Below are 18,943 nucleotides of genomic sequence, written 5' to 3'. Positions count from 1 at the left end.
TAACATCAAAAATCAATTATTTATTTTTATCTGGTAAACAAGTAATAAGGATGCCAATCAGGTAATCCAAAAGTTAAAATCTCTATTACTTTTCTTTTTTATAAATGATCATTCCCCAGTTTTCCTGACTCTTATTTGGTACGTTGCAGCAAAAAGGAAGTTGCAGGGCATGCTGGGTTGTCCTTTTTTGCTTCTGTACATTAGTTAAGTCTGAGGGGAAATAAAGAAGCAAAAAAAAAAAGACAACCCAGCATGCCCTGCAATTTCCTTTGTGCGGCAACGTACCAAATAAGAGTCAGGTAAACTGGGGAATGATCATTTATAAACAAGAAAAGTAATAGTGATTTTAACGTTTGGTTTGCCTGGTTAGCATCCGTATTACTTGTTTACCAGATACAAATAAAGAATTGATTTTTGATTTTATGCCCGACAGTTACACTTTAACGAAAAAAAAATTACTTTAATTCAACCAGCAAGTAATTTTTTGATGGGAAATGACATGTCTCCCAAAAGATAATAAGAAGATGTACAAGAGGCATTATTGTGGGAAAAAAAACATTTCTCAACTCTTATTTTAATTGACAGCACTGTATAAGCCAAGTGCTGCTTGGTAATGAGCACTTATCATGCTACATATTTGTGACACAGCAAACCCAAATTTGTTGTCTACTCTCATGATCAGGCTACGTACCTTTAAAAGCTTTACTTTCTGATTAGGATGGTACTTCCTGTTAGATGGTATGTATGTCATGTTACTTTGTATCTACTTGAAAAAGGTCAGGGATAGTAAATGTATAGTTATAGTGAATAGCCTTCTGACACCAGCATACCTGAAAAGCTTTTCAACAAGTGGCAAAGACTCAATGCCCAGTGGCTGCTTGTAGCCCAGCTGGTCCAGGCGCTTCCGGAGATTAATGAACTTTCTTTCTGCGGCAGTGGTCATTGTAGAGATCTCTATCGCAACACCATCAAGGGACTAAAGTGCTTCTAGGAAAAAATAATATACTAAATATTTTAAGTTGAATCTTTCCAGCTTCAAACAGTACATGTATGCCTGCTGCCTGTGTGACCACAAGACAGAACCAGAAACAAGGCTTGTGCACCAAGAGGGGAAAAAATGAAGACAGGATTACCAAACGGAAGCAATACATGATCTGACCAGTTCTATAAGTTTTGTAAGATGTCAAGACTTTAACAAGGAAGCCTCACATGGCAGGACAAACAAGTACCCCCATCTACTGTACAATACATTGCTTTCTAAACTGAAATAAAATCGTGATAATAATGTCAACATTTGTATAGCGCTTTACAGATCTAAGGTTCAGTTTATTACTGCACTAATGTTGCAGACTTCTATATCTATGGGAAAAGCCCATCTCCGGGCACATGTCATCTAGTAGCTTTGTAGACATAACTCTGTGTGTAAAATAAAGCTCCTGCACTTAAAGAGGAACTCCAGTGAAAATAATGTAATAGAAAAAGTGCTTCATTTTTACAATAATTATGTATAAATGATTTAGTCAGTGTTTGTTCATTGTAAAAGCTTTCCTCTCCCCGATTTACATTCTGACATTTATCACACGGTGACATTTTTACTGCTGGAAGGTGATGTCAGTGGAAGTAACTACTCGCAGCTCCGGTCCGATGCCTCTGGACCCGCCGGCGACGACTTCCGGTTACGCCGTCACTGGCCGACAGGCATGGGAACGCGAGTGATTGTTCGCGTTCCCAGCCTGTATATCGCCCTCTATGCTGCTATTGCGACCTCCTGGCCGCATAGGGGGCGATATACAGGCTGGGAACGCGAACAACCACTCGCGTTCCCATGCCTGTCGGCCGGTGACGGCCAAACCGGAAGTGCTCGCCGGCGGGTCCTGGGACATCGGAGCGGAGCTGCGAGGGCACCGATCGGCTGCAGGGGGCTGAGGGAAGCCCCAGGTGAGTTCATCTCATTTTTTTTTTTGACTTTAGGTTATCTTTAAAAAGAGTACCTGTAGCGAGAAAAAAATGCCCCAACTGGATACTTACCTCAATAATGCAGAGCCGCCTCCAGATCGCTCCAGTGCTAGGACATCCCAAAGGCTGTACACAAGCTCTTGTCAATGGCTGCTGCCTGCAGTCAGACTAATCAGGCTTGGTTTTTTTCACTGAAGCCAGAGCTGGTCCATGCTACTCTGCAGTGCGGCTGCACTTGTTTCACATAAGGGAGCACAAACACAAAGTTCTATAGGGTTCCAATGTCCAGGAGGGGTCTGGAGAAGGACATGGGAAGCCTTTGGAGCAGAATTTCTCAACTTAAGTTCCCTGGAAGCCCAGGGTTCCTTGAGGTCTTCGCGGGGGTTCCCTGGCATTTCCCCCTCCCGTGACAGTGGTGGGCTGAGAAAGTTTCAATAGTACCTCTTTGGCTCCTCTGTGTCCTCTTCACTCATTGTACACTCACCCCAAATGTGGTAGGGGTGGAGTATAATAGAGCACACAATTATAATTATATAGGGGGTACTGTATGAAGAAGCATTACATTGAAAGTCAGAATAATAAGGAACACAATAAATAGCAATAGAATTGGGAGACAGTATAACGAATGGCACCATAATAAGTCCCTGCAGTGCTCCCCCTTCTTCCCTTGGTGCTCCCAAAATGTGCTAATTTTGCAGATTTCCATACAGATGGACAGAGTATGTTACAAGGTAAGTACCTATCCTATGGGGGGTGGGAGTGGACAGCTATTCCTGGAGCGGCCACGCTCGGGAGAGCCGTCTACACTTCTCAGCCCCTGAGCATGCAGCTGCAGTGCTTCCGAGCAGTGAGAGGGTTGGAACTCTGTTCATGCCACTCTCCTTTCACAGCGGCATGGGTGGCCTACTCGCAGCTCCCCGTACACAGGGCAAAATTTTGCAGTGTAGTTAGTTAAGACCCTGCATATTCTGGCAAGTGAAAGCAAATGCAAATTTGCACAAGCAGTGCCCTTAATTGAGCCGTTCGGGCTAAGTTTGCAGCCTGATGAGTCAGGTTCAGCTTGGTGATGCACACATCTTGTTGTTGCAGTGTAATAAAGAGTACTGTTATACGGGAGCACTGTAATTATGGGATCTATAGCAAAGAACACTAACTTGCACTACTATAATAGGAAAGACTGTAAGTAAGAAGCATGGAATAGAAGCTAACAAGACTGTTACAATGAACAACCACACCCACCATGCATTATACAAAAGAAATCCCCACTTCACCCGCTAACGTAGGGGTTCCTTGAGATGCAAAAAATTATTTGAAGTGTTCCTCCAATGTAAAAAGGTGAGAAAGGTTGCTCTGGGGGATCCAGAGGCTTCCCTTCACAAGGTAAGTATCTAACTTTTTAATATCTCATAGTCACAGGCAGGGCTGTGGAGTTTGATTCAGGGCCCGTTTCCACTATCGCGGTTTCCGCCGCGATTCCGCAGTTTCCTCGCACATGAATCGCACGGGGAAACTCTGCCATAGGGGATAACGGCGCCGCACAGAATTTGCGGCGGAGGCTGCGAATCCCATAGCCGTGCATAGCACGGCTCATGGGATTCGCCTGCTATCCCGCCCACCCGCTCAGTGCCGGCGTGCGTTTGCGAGACGCGCGCCGCACTAGTGGAAACGAGCCCTCAAAGCAATTTTGGGTACCTGAGTTGGAGGATTCATACACTGAGGAGTCTAAGGACTGGCACACACATTTTTGCTGATTTCTGAGGCGATTCAGCCTCAATGTTAAGTATAGGAAAGTGGAAAATGGCTCTGAAAAGCGCTAGATCAGAGCAATTTTCCAAGCGTTTTTGTTACAGAAGCTGTTCAGTTACAGCTCTACTGTAACAAAATATAAAAAAAAACGCTACACCAAAACGCTCCAAAAATCGCTAGGCAAGCTTAGAAAATTGCTAGGCACACGCCTAGAATCGCCTTAAAATAAAATCACTTCAAAAAGCACTAAGCATTTGCTCTTACGCTAGCGCTTTTTGGTGTGCACTGGGCACAAGTCAGATAATTATTGTACTGACTCCACAGCCCTGGTCACAGGTTTGCTTTAAAGGACACCTTAGCCCTTAAAGGTAACCTTAACTAAAGGCGAAAAAAAAAAAAGTTTCACTTACCTGGGGCTTCTACCAGCCTCCCTGTGTTGTCCTGGAACAATCCTCTGGTTTCCTTCAGCAGCCTAGTTTCATGCACATGCGCAGTGAGAGAAATCTCATAATGCGCATGTGCAGGATGGCGGCGTGAGCAAGAATGCGCACGGCCAGGACCACGCAGGCGAAGTGCCAGTTGCCAATAACGTAACTTAGGAACAGGGAGAAATTGGCAGCGCCCCTAATCAGGCTGCACCTGAAATTACTACCAACCCTGTTAATAGTATTTTCAGGTGTAGCCTGATTAGGAGCACTTCCAATTTCTCCCTGTTCCTAGAGAAAGTGTAAACCATTTTATGGCCAGTTGCCCCCAGGTTCACACTATGTTTTTTGTTAATTAGTGGTTCGGGTCTCTTCCATGAGAATCCCTCAACACGATGGAAGAGTCTAGTACAGGAACACTCTCCACGCAAACTGTTTTTGGAAGCCAACATCCTCCATTTTGTTGCATCTGATTTGTATGCAAGTTGTGTAACCTGCCTATAATTAGGCTCTGCACATCTATGCAGTTAGTCAGTAAGATGTAGAATGTCTAGGAAAGCGCTGCCATCTCTTCCGCCTCACTGTATAGAAAACGAAACTTAGCCGCTGTAGAGGATCGGAGGATTGTTCCAGGATGGTGCAAGCACAGGCTGGCTGCCAGGGGCTGGTAGAAGCCCTAGTTAAGTGAAACTTTTTTTCCCCCTTTAGTTAAAGGATACCTGAAGTGACATGATGAGATAGACATGGATATGTACAGTGCCTAGCACACAAATAACTATGCTGTGTTCCTTTTTGTTTTGTTTCTCTGTCTAAAAGAGTTAAATATCAGGTATGTAAGTGGCTGACTCAGTCCTGACTCAGACAGTAAATGACTACAGTGTGACCCTCACTGATAAATTCCAACTATAAAACATTTTCCTAGCAGAAAATGGCTTCTGAGAGCAAGAAAGATAAAAATGGTAATTTCTTATCAGTGAGGGTCACACTGTAGTCACTTCCTGTCTGAGTCAGCCACTTACATACCTGATATTTAACGCTTTTAGACAGAGAAAGAAAAAAAAGGAACACAGCAGTTATTTGTGTGCTAGGCACTGTACATACACGTCTATCTCATCATGTCACTTTGGATATCCTTTAAGGTTCCCTTTAAATAATTCTGTAATTGACGTCATGTATGTGTGGGGAGATGCACATATTTCTTACCACACTTCCTGTGACCCGGCATCTTTCTCCATTCATCTAAAAGAGGTGCCGGTCCAAAGCAGCTGTCGACAGGGCCACAGTACGTACACGAGAGTACGCACTCCAGCGAGAAGCCTGCCCTTGCGGTCAGAGTTGCCCAAGCGGACATACTGCGCATGCGCGCGTAGTATATCCTAGTATATCTGGGTCAGAGGGAACGCACACAGCTGTATCTTCCTGCCGGAGTATGCGCATACTCCCGCAGACTTACTGCTGCTGTGCAGACCCCTGCTTTGTATCAGGACATTTTTTAGATGAACGGAGAAAGATGCCGGGCCACAGGAGGTGCAGAAAGGCTATCGCACCTCTGCACACACACACGGCATCAATATACAGAATTAATAAAGGGCGTTTGCTTATATACGGTTTATTATTATCAAAACTTGCTAGGGTTGAGTAATTCACGTCAGAGTGCCACAAAGTAAATTTAAAGTTACACCAGCAACATAAAGGGCATAAGCAAGTTGTAGAAGGATGAGCATAGGTTATATTATATATATATATATATATATATATATATATATATATATATATATATATATATATATATATATATATATATATATATATATATATATATATATATATATATATATATATATATCTCTGAGGTCCTGCATCAATTTTTCGAACATTGCATGCGATTCGTGTACAATGCTAAGCATAGGCAATGCATAGCAACGCAAATTTCCACGTTATTCGCGTACAAAAATTTGCATAAAACCCGGAACACACCAAAAAATCTATTGTTTACAGCAAGGCTCTGAGGTATAACCGAATATGTTTAATTCAGAGGACAGAGACAGACACAGACAACTTTAAAAATCAAGAGAGGAACTGTTGAAGTACACCCCAAAGACTGAAAACAACAGAATCCCAATTGTGGTAACCTACAATCCAAAATTTAAGACACTGAGGAAGATATCAAATACCTTATATTTTGGGCACAAGCCAAATACAAAACTCACAGAAATATCATCAAATACAAGACCAATTTTCCTGCGAGTCATCCAATGTTATATACATGATACGCTGCATGAAATGCCCCTCAAGAGGAATCTATATAGGAGAAACAGGACAAAAACTGCGTACAAGAATGAACCATCACCGCTTTAAAATCAATGAGGGTAAAATAGACACACCAGTGGGCCAACACTTCTGTGAACCAGGACACAGCATGCAAGATCTAAAAGTACTTGTAACTTCAAAAATGAACAATTAAGAAAAATTTCTAAATACAAATTTATGAAAATGTTCAAGACATTAACCAAAGGTTTACATTGTGGAACAGGATTCATGACAGAATAGGCTAGTCCTAAACACATCCAAAACCGTTGAGATGGTCATTGACTTCAGAAAGCATGCCACTAACCCACCCCCAATCTATATCGACGGAACTGAATTTGCAAGGGTATCTAGTGTCCGCCTCCTGGGCACAACCATCTCTGATGACCTGACCTGGAGGGCAAACACTATCTCAACTGAGAAGAAGGCGCAGCAAAGACTCTTCTTTCTATGCCTACTAAAGAAGCTTGGTATGCTCCAGGAACTTCTGAGATCCTTCTACTCTGCCACCATCGAGTCGGTCCTTTGCTCATCCATCCTGGTCTGGTACGCTAGTTCCTCCTCTAGCGACAGATATAAAATTCAGAGGGTCATCAGCTCAGCGGAGAGAATAATTGGGAAACCTCTACCCCCCTTAGACCTCATCCACAACACTAAATTGCTTTCCGGAACAATGAAAATCACTGGTGACCTCTCCCACCCAGGCCACAGCCTTTTCAGTCGGCACAAATCAGGCCGGAGGTTCCGGTCCATCTCATCTAGGACCACAAGACGCAGGAACACTTTTTTCCCCCACAGCCGTTAGACTCCTGAACTCTGCTCTCTCCACAAACGCTTCCCCCTGTAGCCAACTACGGACTGTCATCTGACCATGTTTGCTGCTGCCCTGATCACTGTTCTCTGCTATAGTGTGTACAGGTAGTCCTCGGTTAACGAACGAGATAGGGACTGTCAGCTCGTTCTTAACCTGAATCTGTCCTTAAGTCGGGACTACCTGTCTGCGCCATTTTAAATGCAGAGAAACCGCAGCGGAAGGTAAATAGTGGACATCTCACCTGATCCTCGGCGGTAGTAGGTCCCATTGTGGTGCCCGGAAGCTGCGCGGCCCGTCCTCTCGCTCCGTCCACTGTCCTCCCGGCGGCTTCACATGCGCCGCATAATGACACAATCAGGAGAAGCCCCCTATTGGCGGCGTCTGCTAATGCGCCATTATGTGACGCATGTGAAGCCGCCGGGAGGACAGTGGACGGAGCGAGAGGACGGGCCGTGCAGCTTACGGGCACCACGATGGGACCTTCTACCGCCGAGGATCAGGTGAGATGTCCTCTATTTACCTTCCGCTGCGCTTACTCTGCATTTAAAACGGCGCAGAACAGGTAGTCCCCGGCGGCGTGACGTCATCGCGGCGGGTCGTTCGTAAGTCGGGGACTACCTGTATTTAGTACTACTCTTTTACCTTCTGTAACATGTTGCTAACTCTGTAGTTCTGTGTTGTCTTACTTCCAATGTCATGTTACTTTTACTGTGCCTTATCTCTGTGCCAAATCCAATTCCGGGCACGGTCCAGCCGTGCTTGGCGAAATAAAGCAATTCTGATGACTCCTTATGTAACATGATTGATTTGGCTTCATGATCTTCAGAAACCTGCTGGATTTCATGTATGGTTGCACTAACTCACTGGCTCCAGCCGGATAAACAGTAACCAGCACAACTGTTATCTTCGTGTTCACTATTTACCTGCATCAGTGTTTTACTTCAGCTAACATCTGGAAATATGCCTGAAGAAGGGGACTAAATCCAAGAAAGCTTGCATAATTTAACTCTATCAGTTAGCCATTAAAAGGTATTATTTTTTTACAAAACATTTGTTCTACCTACATAAAACGCACAAACTTACAAGCGAATTTTCATCAATCAGAAAAATCTTATACAATTTTTTGGATGTGAAAATTTCACACTGCAGTGGAAATGTGGCCTAACAGCACAAAGCATTATGATTGGCCAAATAGTGTGGGTATAGTTTGCAACAACCTATTGGAAACCTAGCAATTCGAGAGGGTGCCTTTCACCCAGTCACATTAGCTCAATGTCCCTATGAGGCTTCCTGCTGGGTCACCTAAAGTAGACAAGCGCAGCAAAATCTCAGGCCGAGAGCGACAGTAATGACGTACGATATCGCGACGACCACAATGGATGCCCATGCTTGCAAATACTTTACCCGTCTGCTGCCCCCGTGTGTCTGCCATACTGCCACATTCACGTCCCACGTTTACCAGCATATTGCATGTGGGGAGCATGTGTGACGTAGTCACATGCCATGGAATGCGAAAGTACGGCGCAGATATTGGGGGGCAGCAGAGAGGTAAAGTATTTAAAGTGAATGTTTACCGCTATAAAAATAAAAAAGTCAGATACTCACCTAAGGAGAGGGAAGGCTCGGTGCTAATGAGCCTTCCCTCTCCTCTCCCGGTGCCCGGTCCCGCGCAGGATCCCCCGTAGCAGTATTCGACCAGTTCGGTGAAATACTGCCACTTCCGCAGCCGAAGGGAGCTTTCGGAAGCCTTCGGGAGCACCCTCTATGACGCACTCGCGCGTGCGTAGTATAGAGCGGCCCGTCTTCAGAAGCCCGAGTGCTCCCGAAGACCTCCGAAGTCCCTGCGGCGGCGGCGGACATGAACGGGGGAGCCAGCGCAGCACCGAGGGCACCGGGAGAGGAGAGGGAAGGTTCATAAGGACCGGGCCTTCCCTCTCCTTAGGTGAGTATCTGACTTTTTTATTTTTAAAGTGGTAACCATTGGCTTTAAATGCAGACAATGGGGCGGACATCTAACATTGGGGGGGGGGGGGGGGGCAGCAACAGCGAGGCAGGGTCACAAGACCGGTCCTTAAAAGATTTCATGCTGAAATTGATCAGGGATCAGCCTGTGATGTATAGTCAGCACTCCAATCAGAGAGATGTTAAACTTTCAGCTTCAGAAAACTAAATAAGGATAAAAACAAAGTTTTGCTTTTTTTTTGGAAGCAATGACTAGTCAGTTCTCTTTATTTAAGCCCAAAACTGGACTAAAAGGTAGTTTCAGGTCTGTTAGGAAGAAGCATTTCCATAGAGAAGTAGATGTCTCTCTCTCCATACTGGCCCTCTTGGCTGGGAGAGAAGTTCCCTCAGCAGCAGCTGCGCCGCAAGGCATCCTGGGACGGGGCCCCGATACAACAGAGGCCTAGTGTCAGCTGCCACCCTCCTCCCTGGCCATATAACAGGGAGTATATCCCTAGAATGAATGGTATGCACTCGGGGTCTTACCGAGTATGTAGCGGAAGTCCTGCCCGTCGTATCCCTCCGCACAGCGCTCTTACGGCCTCATGCCTCCTCCGCTGCGGCCGGCGAGGGTTGCTAGGACACGGCTGAGGGGATGCGGCAATGGTCGGGGCGCAGAGCGGCGGGCAGACGAGCGGTTTGAAAATGGCGCGCAGGAAGCCCGGTTTGGGCCTCTATAGAACACAGCCTGTCGCTCATAGCAACCCTTCCCTGTCCACCCTCTCCATCGCGATGTCACCCATTCTCTCCCAGTGACACACCCCCTATGCGGGCTGCTAGACAGGAGTGGCTGAAAGAAAGGAACGCCCTGCCAATGCACTGCCTATAGCGGTCTCTGGGGCTTGTCCTCCTGTCTGATATAGTCAGCTGTCAACAGAGGATACAGCCAGGCTGGTGCAATGACAGCGCTGCTCTGTCACCCGTCCTGGCAGCAGTTATCCCGGTACTTGTGTATTATCCCGTCTAGCAGGACAGCTCGTCCGTTAGACAGGCTTAAAAAGTCTGCACTGTGTTTCTTTAGCAGCTGATTCATCACAGATCAGCTGCTCTGTTTGTTCTGCACGCCTAATGACTTAACGAGCTGAAAGACGTTTGTGCTGGGTGAAAGGAGAGCAATAAATCATGAGTCAATGTAAAGGTAAAAATGTAGATCTTTCAATGTTAATGATTGCTGTAATACTCTGCTCGAGACAAAATGTGTTTTCTTATAGTAGAGTATGAAATGCTTCTTTGTACACTCACAATATTACACACATATGCCCAGTAAGGATTGTGTGAGCACCAGCTAGACAGGCTGAAAAAGTCTGCACTCTGTTACCTGATCAGCTGATTCACCACAGATCAGCTGCTGCTCCCGAGCCGTTCTGCTAGAGGGGCTAATAACACAGCTTTCCTCATGACAGCGGGGCGGCCCGGGCGCTTTCATGTCTCCGTCCTTTGAGGGGGGTTTGGCGTTTGTTTTGTGTGGAAAAAAAAGGATCAAAAAGCCATCTGAAGCCCATTGAGAGGAGGGAGGAGGACGGACTTCAGAGCCTTCGTGTCAAAGGAACTGCTTTCTAGCTAAGTGGCTAATTAAGATGTGATAGAAATTCACGGGACACCCTCTCCTTTCACCCAGCACAAACGTCTTTCAGCTCGTTAAGTCATTAGGCGTGCAGAACAAACAGAGCAGCTGATCTGTGATGAATCAGCTGCTAAAGAAACACAGTGCAGACTTTTTAAGCCTGTCTAACGGACGAGCTGTCCTGCTAGACGGGATAATACACAAGTACCGTTATCCCCACAGCTGTATGCCCTGACAGGTACTCTCATGAGCCCTCTGCCAGGCTGTTCAGTGCATATTCACGTCAGGAAGAACTTGGGGCAGTAGTGCCAGCCAGCTTCTCAATAGTGCCAGCCAGCGTCACGATTCTCGGTAAACGTGAGATTGCATTAAAGAGGAACTGTAGCGAAAATAACATAATGAATAAAATTGCTTATTTTTTTACAATACTAATTTATAGATTATTTAATCAGTGTTTTCCCATTGTAAAATATTTTGTGTAGCTGATTTACGTTTGAGATTTATCACAGCTGGCAACATCTTTAGTCCTGTCAGGTAATCTGTGTGGAATGTTCGTTTAGTGGGAGTTCTATGCACAGAGGGACATCATAGAAGAGAAGAATCCCGCTGCACCAGCCGTGGATTAAAAGTCCAATTTTTATCCCCTATGAAGAGTTGGACTAGTCCAAAACCTGTCACTTCTGTCAGATTTCTACTACCTACTGTAAGTGACAGCAACATAGGAGAAAAGTAATTTATGGCTCATTTTACAAGTACTTCTTATTTGTATATGATTGCACATATTTTAAATTTTACAGTTTTTCGCTGTAGTGCCCCTTTAAGCAATGTAGACAAACAGCATAACACAGCTCACACATATCATCTATGATTAAAGGGAACACAAAGTGAGTAATATTATTTAACCACTTTACCCCCGCGGTACCAATATCTCCGTCCCTTTTTCCATCCTTATAAAACCAAGGGACGGAGAAATCCGTACCTCCCGCGCTACCACCGCTGTCCGCACGCCCGCCGCTCGTGCACGCCGCCGCCCGCTCGCCCAGAGATCAATGAACGGGAAAAACCATTCCCGTTCGTTGATTTAAGCCCCCGCAATGATCTGCTGCTTCTATGAGAAACAGTGCGATCATTGTGATTTTTCCAGCCTCATAGTGCTTCCTGTAAGCGTCTTTCCAGACGCTTACAGGTCGCATGAACAAAACATCACTGTGGCCATCTTGTGGCCAAATAGTAAAACTACAGCCTAAAGCATTTTACATATACAAATACATTAGTTAATAAATTAACTCATTACCTCCTCCCACACTCCACAATTTTTTTTTTTCATTTCATTGCAATAAGTAATATCAACCACTTGCCGACCGCACACTCATAACGTGCGTCGGCAAAGTGGCAGCTGCAGGACCAGCGACGCAGTACTGCGTCGCCAGCTGCAGCCTAATTAATCAGGAAGCAGCCGCTCGTACGAGCGGCTGCTTCCTGTCAAATCACGGCGGGGGGCTCCGTGAATAGCCTGCGGGCCGCCGATGGCGGCTCGCAGGCTAGATGTAAACACAAGCGGAAATAATCCGCTTTGTTTACATTTGTACGGCGCTGCTGCGCAGCAGCGCCGTAAGGCAGATCGGCGATCCCCGGCCAATCAGCAGCCGGGGATCGCCGCCATGTGACAGACCACATCCTGTCACTGGCTGCACAGGACGGATAGCGTCCTGTGCAGCCCGGAACACCAGGGGGAGGCAGCAGGTAGGAGAGGGAGGGGGAATTTCGCCGCGGAGGGGGGCTTTGAGGTGCCCCCCCGCCACCCACAGCAGGCAGGAGAGATCAGACCCCCCCAGCACATCATCCCCATAGGGGGGAAAAAAGGGGGGCGATCTGATCTCCCTGCCTGCACCCTGATCTGTGCTGGGGGCTGCAGAGCCCACCCAGCACAGATCAATCAAACCAGCGCTGGTCCTTAAGGGGGGGTAAAGGGTGGGTCATCAAGTGGTTAAAGTTATAGACAAATGAATGGAAGGAGCGCTGAAAGGTGAAAATTGCTCTGGTGTTTCAGGGGTAAAACCCCTCAGTGGTGAAGTGGTTAAAATAAGCACATGACATAGCTGCAAATAAATATTACTTACTAACCTCACCATCGGTTCCTCTCAGAAGCTTACCATTTTTCTTCTTACAGTGATCCCTTCCAGTTCTGACAATATTTTGTCAGAACTGAAATATACCAGTTGCTGTCAGTTGTATATCAGCAGCTGTCAGTTACAGCTGAATGTGCAAGGTAGTGTCCATGTTTACCTATGGCTCAAGTGGGTGTTATTACAGTTTAACAGTGTGCTGACCATCGGCTCCATTTTTAAAATGGAGGATTGAGAATTCCATTGATCACAGTGGACAAATGGGACACAGGAGAGGAGAAAGATTGAGGAGTAGACTACACAGGAGGTAAGTATGACCTGTGTATGGTTATTTTGACTTTTTATTTTCAGTTCAGGTTCTCTTTAAAGGGACTCCGAGGAGTGCCCGAATTGAAAAGAATACACTTACCTGGGGCTTCACTTACAGGTCTGCGCATTCGCAGACCTGTCACGCCAGCCGGCGTGATGACGCATTGCGTCAATAACCAGGAAGAGCCGGCCGACACCAGGCCCAGGTGTCGCCAGGTGACGCGGATAATCGGGGGCCGGCAAAGGCTGAACAAGAAGACCCAGGAGGACGCCGCGGGACCTTGCCACCTACGGTGAGCTAGAAGAAGCCCCAGCTAAGTGTATTCTTTTAAATTCGGGCACTCCTCAGAGTCCCTTTAAAGGGGAACTGAAGTAAGAGGTATACGGAGACTGCCATATTTATTTCCTTTTAATCAATACCAGTTGTCTGGCAGCCCTGCTGGTCTATTTCTCTGCAGTAGTATCTGAATAACACCAGAAACAAGCATGCAGCTAGTCTTGTCTGATCTGACTTTAAAGTCTAAAACACCTGATCTGCTGCATGCTTGTTCAGGGGCTATGGCTAATAGTATTAGAGGCAGAGGATCAGCAGGGCTGCCAGCCAACTGGTATTGCTTAAAAGGAAATAAACATGGCAGCCTCCATATACCTCCCTCTTCAGTTCCCCTTTAAGGAGCCATGAGATCACTCCGATCGATACGCATGAGCAGTTTTATGCAGTTTGCCTACATTGCTTAATAAAAAAATAAAAATTGGAATTTTAATCCAAGGCCAATGCAGCGGGATTCTTCTCTTGTACAATACATATGGGTGCTGGTGTCCTGCTCCCGACCTAGGAGTGGAGTGGTTGTAGCAACCTGCCCTGTTTCATCTACACAGAGGGACATATTGATTGCTTGGCAGTTGGAAAAAGCAGTTATTTCCCACCAGGGGCATAACTAGACTTAAAAGGACTCACCTGCAAAAAATGATAGTATGGGGTCCCCTTTGTCCCCAAACACCACGGGATTGGGAGCTGGCGAATGGCACAGTGTGTAGCAAATTCTGGAAGTGAACCGGCGGGGGGGGGGGGGGGGGGGGGGAACCAGAGCATTGGTACAGGGGCTGTGTGGGAACAGGACATCTGCAGGGGAACATTAGAAGCCCCAGGTAAGTTCAACTCTTTTTTCCCCTTACAGCATTCCTTTAAAGAAGCCTTACACCCAATTATTATTACAGTAAAATCCCTTTATAGTAAACTGCAAGGGATGGGGGCAAAGTTGTTATCTGAAGTTTACTTTATCAGGGATCGTCATACTCAAGCACATGAAGCGTTACTATAGTAGACAAAACAAGTAACATTTATATTGCACTTTTCTCCTGGCGGAGAATCTAGTGCAGCCACTAGATGCACTATTTAGACAGAAGCAGTGTTAGGGAGTCTTGCCCAAGGTCTCCTACTGAATAGGCACTGGCTTATTAAACAGTAGAGTTGGGCCGAACGGTTCGCCGGCGAACGTGGTTCGCGCGAACTTAGGTGGTTCGCGTGCGGGTGTCGCACGCGAACGTTTTGCGGCAAAAGTTCGCAAAAAATCGGTTCGCCCCATAATGCACCTGAGGGTCAACTTTGACCCTCTACATCACAGTCAGCAGGCCCAGTGTAGCCAATTAGGCTACACTAGCCCCTGGAGCCCCACCCCCCCTTATATAAGGCAGGCAGCGGCGGCCGTTATGGCCACTCGTGTGCCTGCATTAGTGAGAGTAGGGCGAGCTGCTGCAGTCTCTCATAGGGAAAGATTAGTTAGGCTTAACTTCTTCCTGGCTGCATACCTGTTCTGTTCAGTGAGCCCTCAGCCCACTGCATACCTGTACTGTGATCCTGCCACTGCATACCTGTTCATTGATCCTGCCACTGCATACCTGTTCAGTGATCCTGCCAGTGCATACCTGTTCATTGATCCTGCCACTGCATACCTGTTCAGTGATCCTGCCAGTGCATACCTGTTCATTGATCCTGCCACTGCATACCTGTTCAGTGATCCTGCCAGTGCATACCTGTTCATTGATCCTGCCACTGCATACCTGTTCAGTGATCCTGCCAGTGCATACCTGTTCATTGATCCTGCCACTGCATACCTGTTCAGTGATCCTGCCAGTGCATACCTGTTCATTGATCCTGCCACTGCATACCTGTTCAGTGATCCTGCCAGTGCATACCTGTTCATTGATCCTGCCACTGCATACCTGTTCAGTGAACCCGCCACTGCATACCTGTTCTGTTCAGTGAACAGTTTGGTGTGTCAGTGTGAAGCAGTACCTTAATTACACTACCTGATTGATGTATACACATGCAAGATGTTTTAAAGCACTTTAGGCCTGTCATTTAGCATTCAATGTGATTTCTGCCCTTAAAACGCTGCTTTGCGTCAAATCCAGATTTTTCCCGGGGACTTTTGGCATCTATCCCACTCCGCCATGCCCCCCTCCAGGTGTTAGACCCCTTGAAACATCTTTTCCATCACTTTTGTGGCCAGCATAATTTTTTTTTTTTTTCAAAGTTCGCATCCCCATTGAAGTCTATTGCGGTTCGCGAACTTTAACGCGAACCGAACCTTCCGCGAAAGTTCGCGAACCCGGTTCGCGAACCTAAAATCGGAGGTTCGGCCCAACTCTATTAAACAGGAAGATTCAAGATTCCAAACCAGGTCTCCTGTGTCAGAGGCAGAGCCCTTAAGGAGACTCTGAAGCCAATCTAAAATCTGCTTTTTACCTTCTATGTTAAGAAGTATCAGTAGACCTAAAACGCTGCATTCCCGCAGCAGAACGAGGTGTTTAGACCCCCCCAACTCCTAGGGGCAAGTTTAAGGCAGCGCTTCCTTGTAGAGGCAGAGCTTAGCGCTGTAGCTCTGCCTCTACTGTAGTCAATCTGCGCTGATCGACGCCCCCCCCCCCAGCCCCTCTCAGTCTTCCTTCACAGAGAGGCTCAGGGAGAGGCAGAGATCCGCGGGCAGATTGGCAGATCAGTAGAGGCAGAGCTACAGCGTTAAGCTCTGCCTCCCTGGGCAGCAAATTTCACGACCAGGAAAGCCATGGATGTTTACTCCGGGATTTTGGGGGGTCTAAACCCCTCGTTGTGCTGCGGGAATGCTGTGTTTTAGGTCTACTGATACTTCTTAACAGATAGAAGGTAAAAAGGAGATTTTAGCCTGGCTTCAGACTCTCTTTAACCATTTCAGCCCGCGGGGATTTTTCACCTTATGCATCGGAGCAATTTTCACCTCCCATTCATTCGCTAATAACTTTATCACTACTTATCACAATTTATTGATCTATATCTTGTTTTTTCCGCCACTAATTAGGCTTTCTGTGGGTGGTAAATTTTGCTAAGAGCCACTTTACCGTAAATGCATTTTAACAGGATTAATAAGAAAAAAATGGAAAAAATTCATTATTTCTCAGTTTTCGGCCTTTATAGCTTTAAAATAATCCACGCTACCATAATTAAAACCTATGTATTTTATTTGCTCGTATGTCTCGGTTATTATACCATTTAAATTTTGTCCCTATCACAATGTATGGCGACAATATTTTATTTGGAAATAAAGGTGCATTGTTTCCGTTTTGCGTTCATCGCTATTTACAAGCTTATAATTTAAAAAATGTTTGTAGTATACCCCCTTCAAATGCATATTTAAAAAGTTCAGACCCTTTGGTAACTATTTATGTCTTTTTTTTTTTTTTTTTATTGTAATTTTTTTTCCATTAAAATTTTTATTTGGGGAATATTTTGGTGTGGGGCATAAACAGTTAATTTTTAATGTTGTTATCTGTGTAAATTGTAATGTTTAAAATGTGTAGCTGTAGTTTTACTATTTGGCCACAAGATGGCCACCTTAATTTTTGTTTTCCGTCCTTGTACTTCCTGCTAAGCGGAAGTACAAGGGCGATGCAAAACTCTCTCCGGGCAGAAGAACTGAAGCCTCACAGGTGAGCGCTTCGGTTTTTCTGCGGGGGAAAGGGATCGGTGATTGGGAACCATGTTCCCTTTCACTGATTCCAGGGCTACCGGGCGGCACAGCGGGGATGCGGGGGCGCGCCCAAGCACGGGAGCGCTGCAGAGCTGCCGCCCGGACGTGAGCTTCACGTCCGGGCGGCGGAAATGGTTAAAGGGACACTTAAGTCAAACAAAAAAAATTAGTTTTACTCACCTGGGGCTTCCAATAGCCTCCTGCAGCTGTCCGGTGCCCTCGCCGTCTCCCTCCGATCCTCCTGGCCCCGCCGGCAGCCACTTCCTGTTTCGGTGACAGGAGCTGACAGGATGGGGACGCGAGTGATTCTTCGCGTTCCTGGCCACAATAGCGCCATCTATGCTGCTATAGCACATATCTTATACCATATAGCAGCATAGAGGGTGCTAATGTGTCTGGGAACGCGAAGAATCACTCGCGTCCCCAGCCTGTCAGCTCCTGTCACCGAAACTGGAAGTGGCTGCCGGCGGGGCCAGGAGGATTGGAGGAAGACGGCGAGGGCACCGGACAGCTAAAGGGGGCTATTGGAAGCCCCAGGTGAGTAAAACTCATTTTTTTTTTGTTTGACTTAAGTGTCCCTTTAAAGAAAGTCTGAAGCAATCTAAAATTCTTCTTTTTAGTGTTCATTTATCTTTAGCAATATGAGCATAGGTGAAATGCCGCATTCCCCCCGCAGAACGCTGTATTTAAACCACCCAAATCTCGGGGCAAGAGTACACTATCCAGTCTCTATATCTTATTTCAGTCAATAACTGGGAGGCTAAGTTCACAGTGGGACGTTAAAGTCGCGCGTTAAAACAGCATTTAACGCAGAATAACTCACTGCAATGAAAAATCAATGCCCTGTTCACAGTGCACACGTTGCGTTGGTGTCTAACGCTGCACGTTAAGTAAAAGTACTGCATGCAGTGCGTTATACACGTTATTAGCTGCGTTGGACTGTTTGCACATGCTCAGTAATGACTTGGAAGCATACTTTTCATTGCCTGTATTTTTTACTGTATCTGCTGTATGCGACGGTAACGCTGTGTTGCCACTTTTTGGGCGCGTTGCGTTGTAAGCTTGCGGTGCGACTTTAACGTGGCATCAAAACGCAACGTCCCACTGTGAATCTAGCCGGAGTCATTTTTTCTCATCAATGCTTCAGCATGTGAGCTCAGACAATGTTTAAAGTGTACCCGCAGTGAAAAAAAAGTGCCTGTGGGAGGTACTTACCTCAGCCGCTTTCCGCCGCCTATGGGCAGTCAGGAAGTGGTTAAAAGAAACCAGAGGCCACATAAAAAAAAAAAAAAAAAGTTTTATACATACCTGGAGCTTCCTCCAGCCCCATCCGCAAAGATCGCTCCCATGCCGCTGTCCTTCGTTGCCTGCAGCTCCAGTATAGGGACCCGTTAGTTGTGCCAGTTGCTGCCAGTCTGTGCAAGAAAAGTGCGCCCTCTGTGTATCTTTCCGGTGGCCGGGGGAAGCCCCAATGTTGATTTTAAGAACAGCTCAGGGTCTCTTGAAGAAGTCCCATAACAAGTGTGTGCGGGGGGGAGGGGCTTTAGGTACAGAAAGGCTGCCCTCAGATAGGGATGAACTGTCGTCATGAAATTCAGTATACATCCCTGAGGCTTCCTCCAGCCCCCTTCAGGCACATTGGTCCCTCGCCGTCCTCTCAGGCTGCTGTCCGGTAATCCGGCGACTTC

At 46.4% G+C, this 18,943-nt stretch overlaps 1 protein-coding gene across 4 annotated transcripts in view; it reads right to left on the bottom strand.

The window, feature by feature from the left end:
• Positions 1-10,882, bottom strand: part of CEP135 (centrosomal protein 135) — a 102,272-nt gene extending 91,390 nt beyond the window's left edge. The window contains exons 1-2 of one of the 4 annotated variants that reach the window (XM_068278582.1): positions 9,736-10,882; positions 831-987 (exon numbers count right to left, since the gene is read on the bottom strand). In XM_068278582.1, the coding sequence (XP_068134683.1) occupies positions 831-943 (113 nt within the window). In that variant the 5' untranslated portion in view covers positions 944-987; positions 9,736-10,882. The remainder of the gene's footprint in view (positions 1-830; positions 988-9,735) is intronic. The other 3 variants (XM_068278580.1, XM_068278579.1, XM_068278581.1) reach the window with 3 other exon arrangements.
• Between the last annotated feature and the right edge of the window lie 8,061 nt (positions 10,883-18,943).

This window comes from Hyperolius riggenbachi, chromosome 1 (assembly GCF_040937935.1).
Source record: "Hyperolius riggenbachi isolate aHypRig1 chromosome 1, aHypRig1.pri, whole genome shotgun sequence".
Lineage (NCBI taxonomy): Eukaryota > Metazoa > Chordata > Amphibia > Anura > Hyperoliidae > Hyperolius > Hyperolius riggenbachi.
The sequence above is the reverse complement of the archived record's forward strand: the minus strand, read 5'-3'. Positions and strand labels throughout refer to the sequence as shown.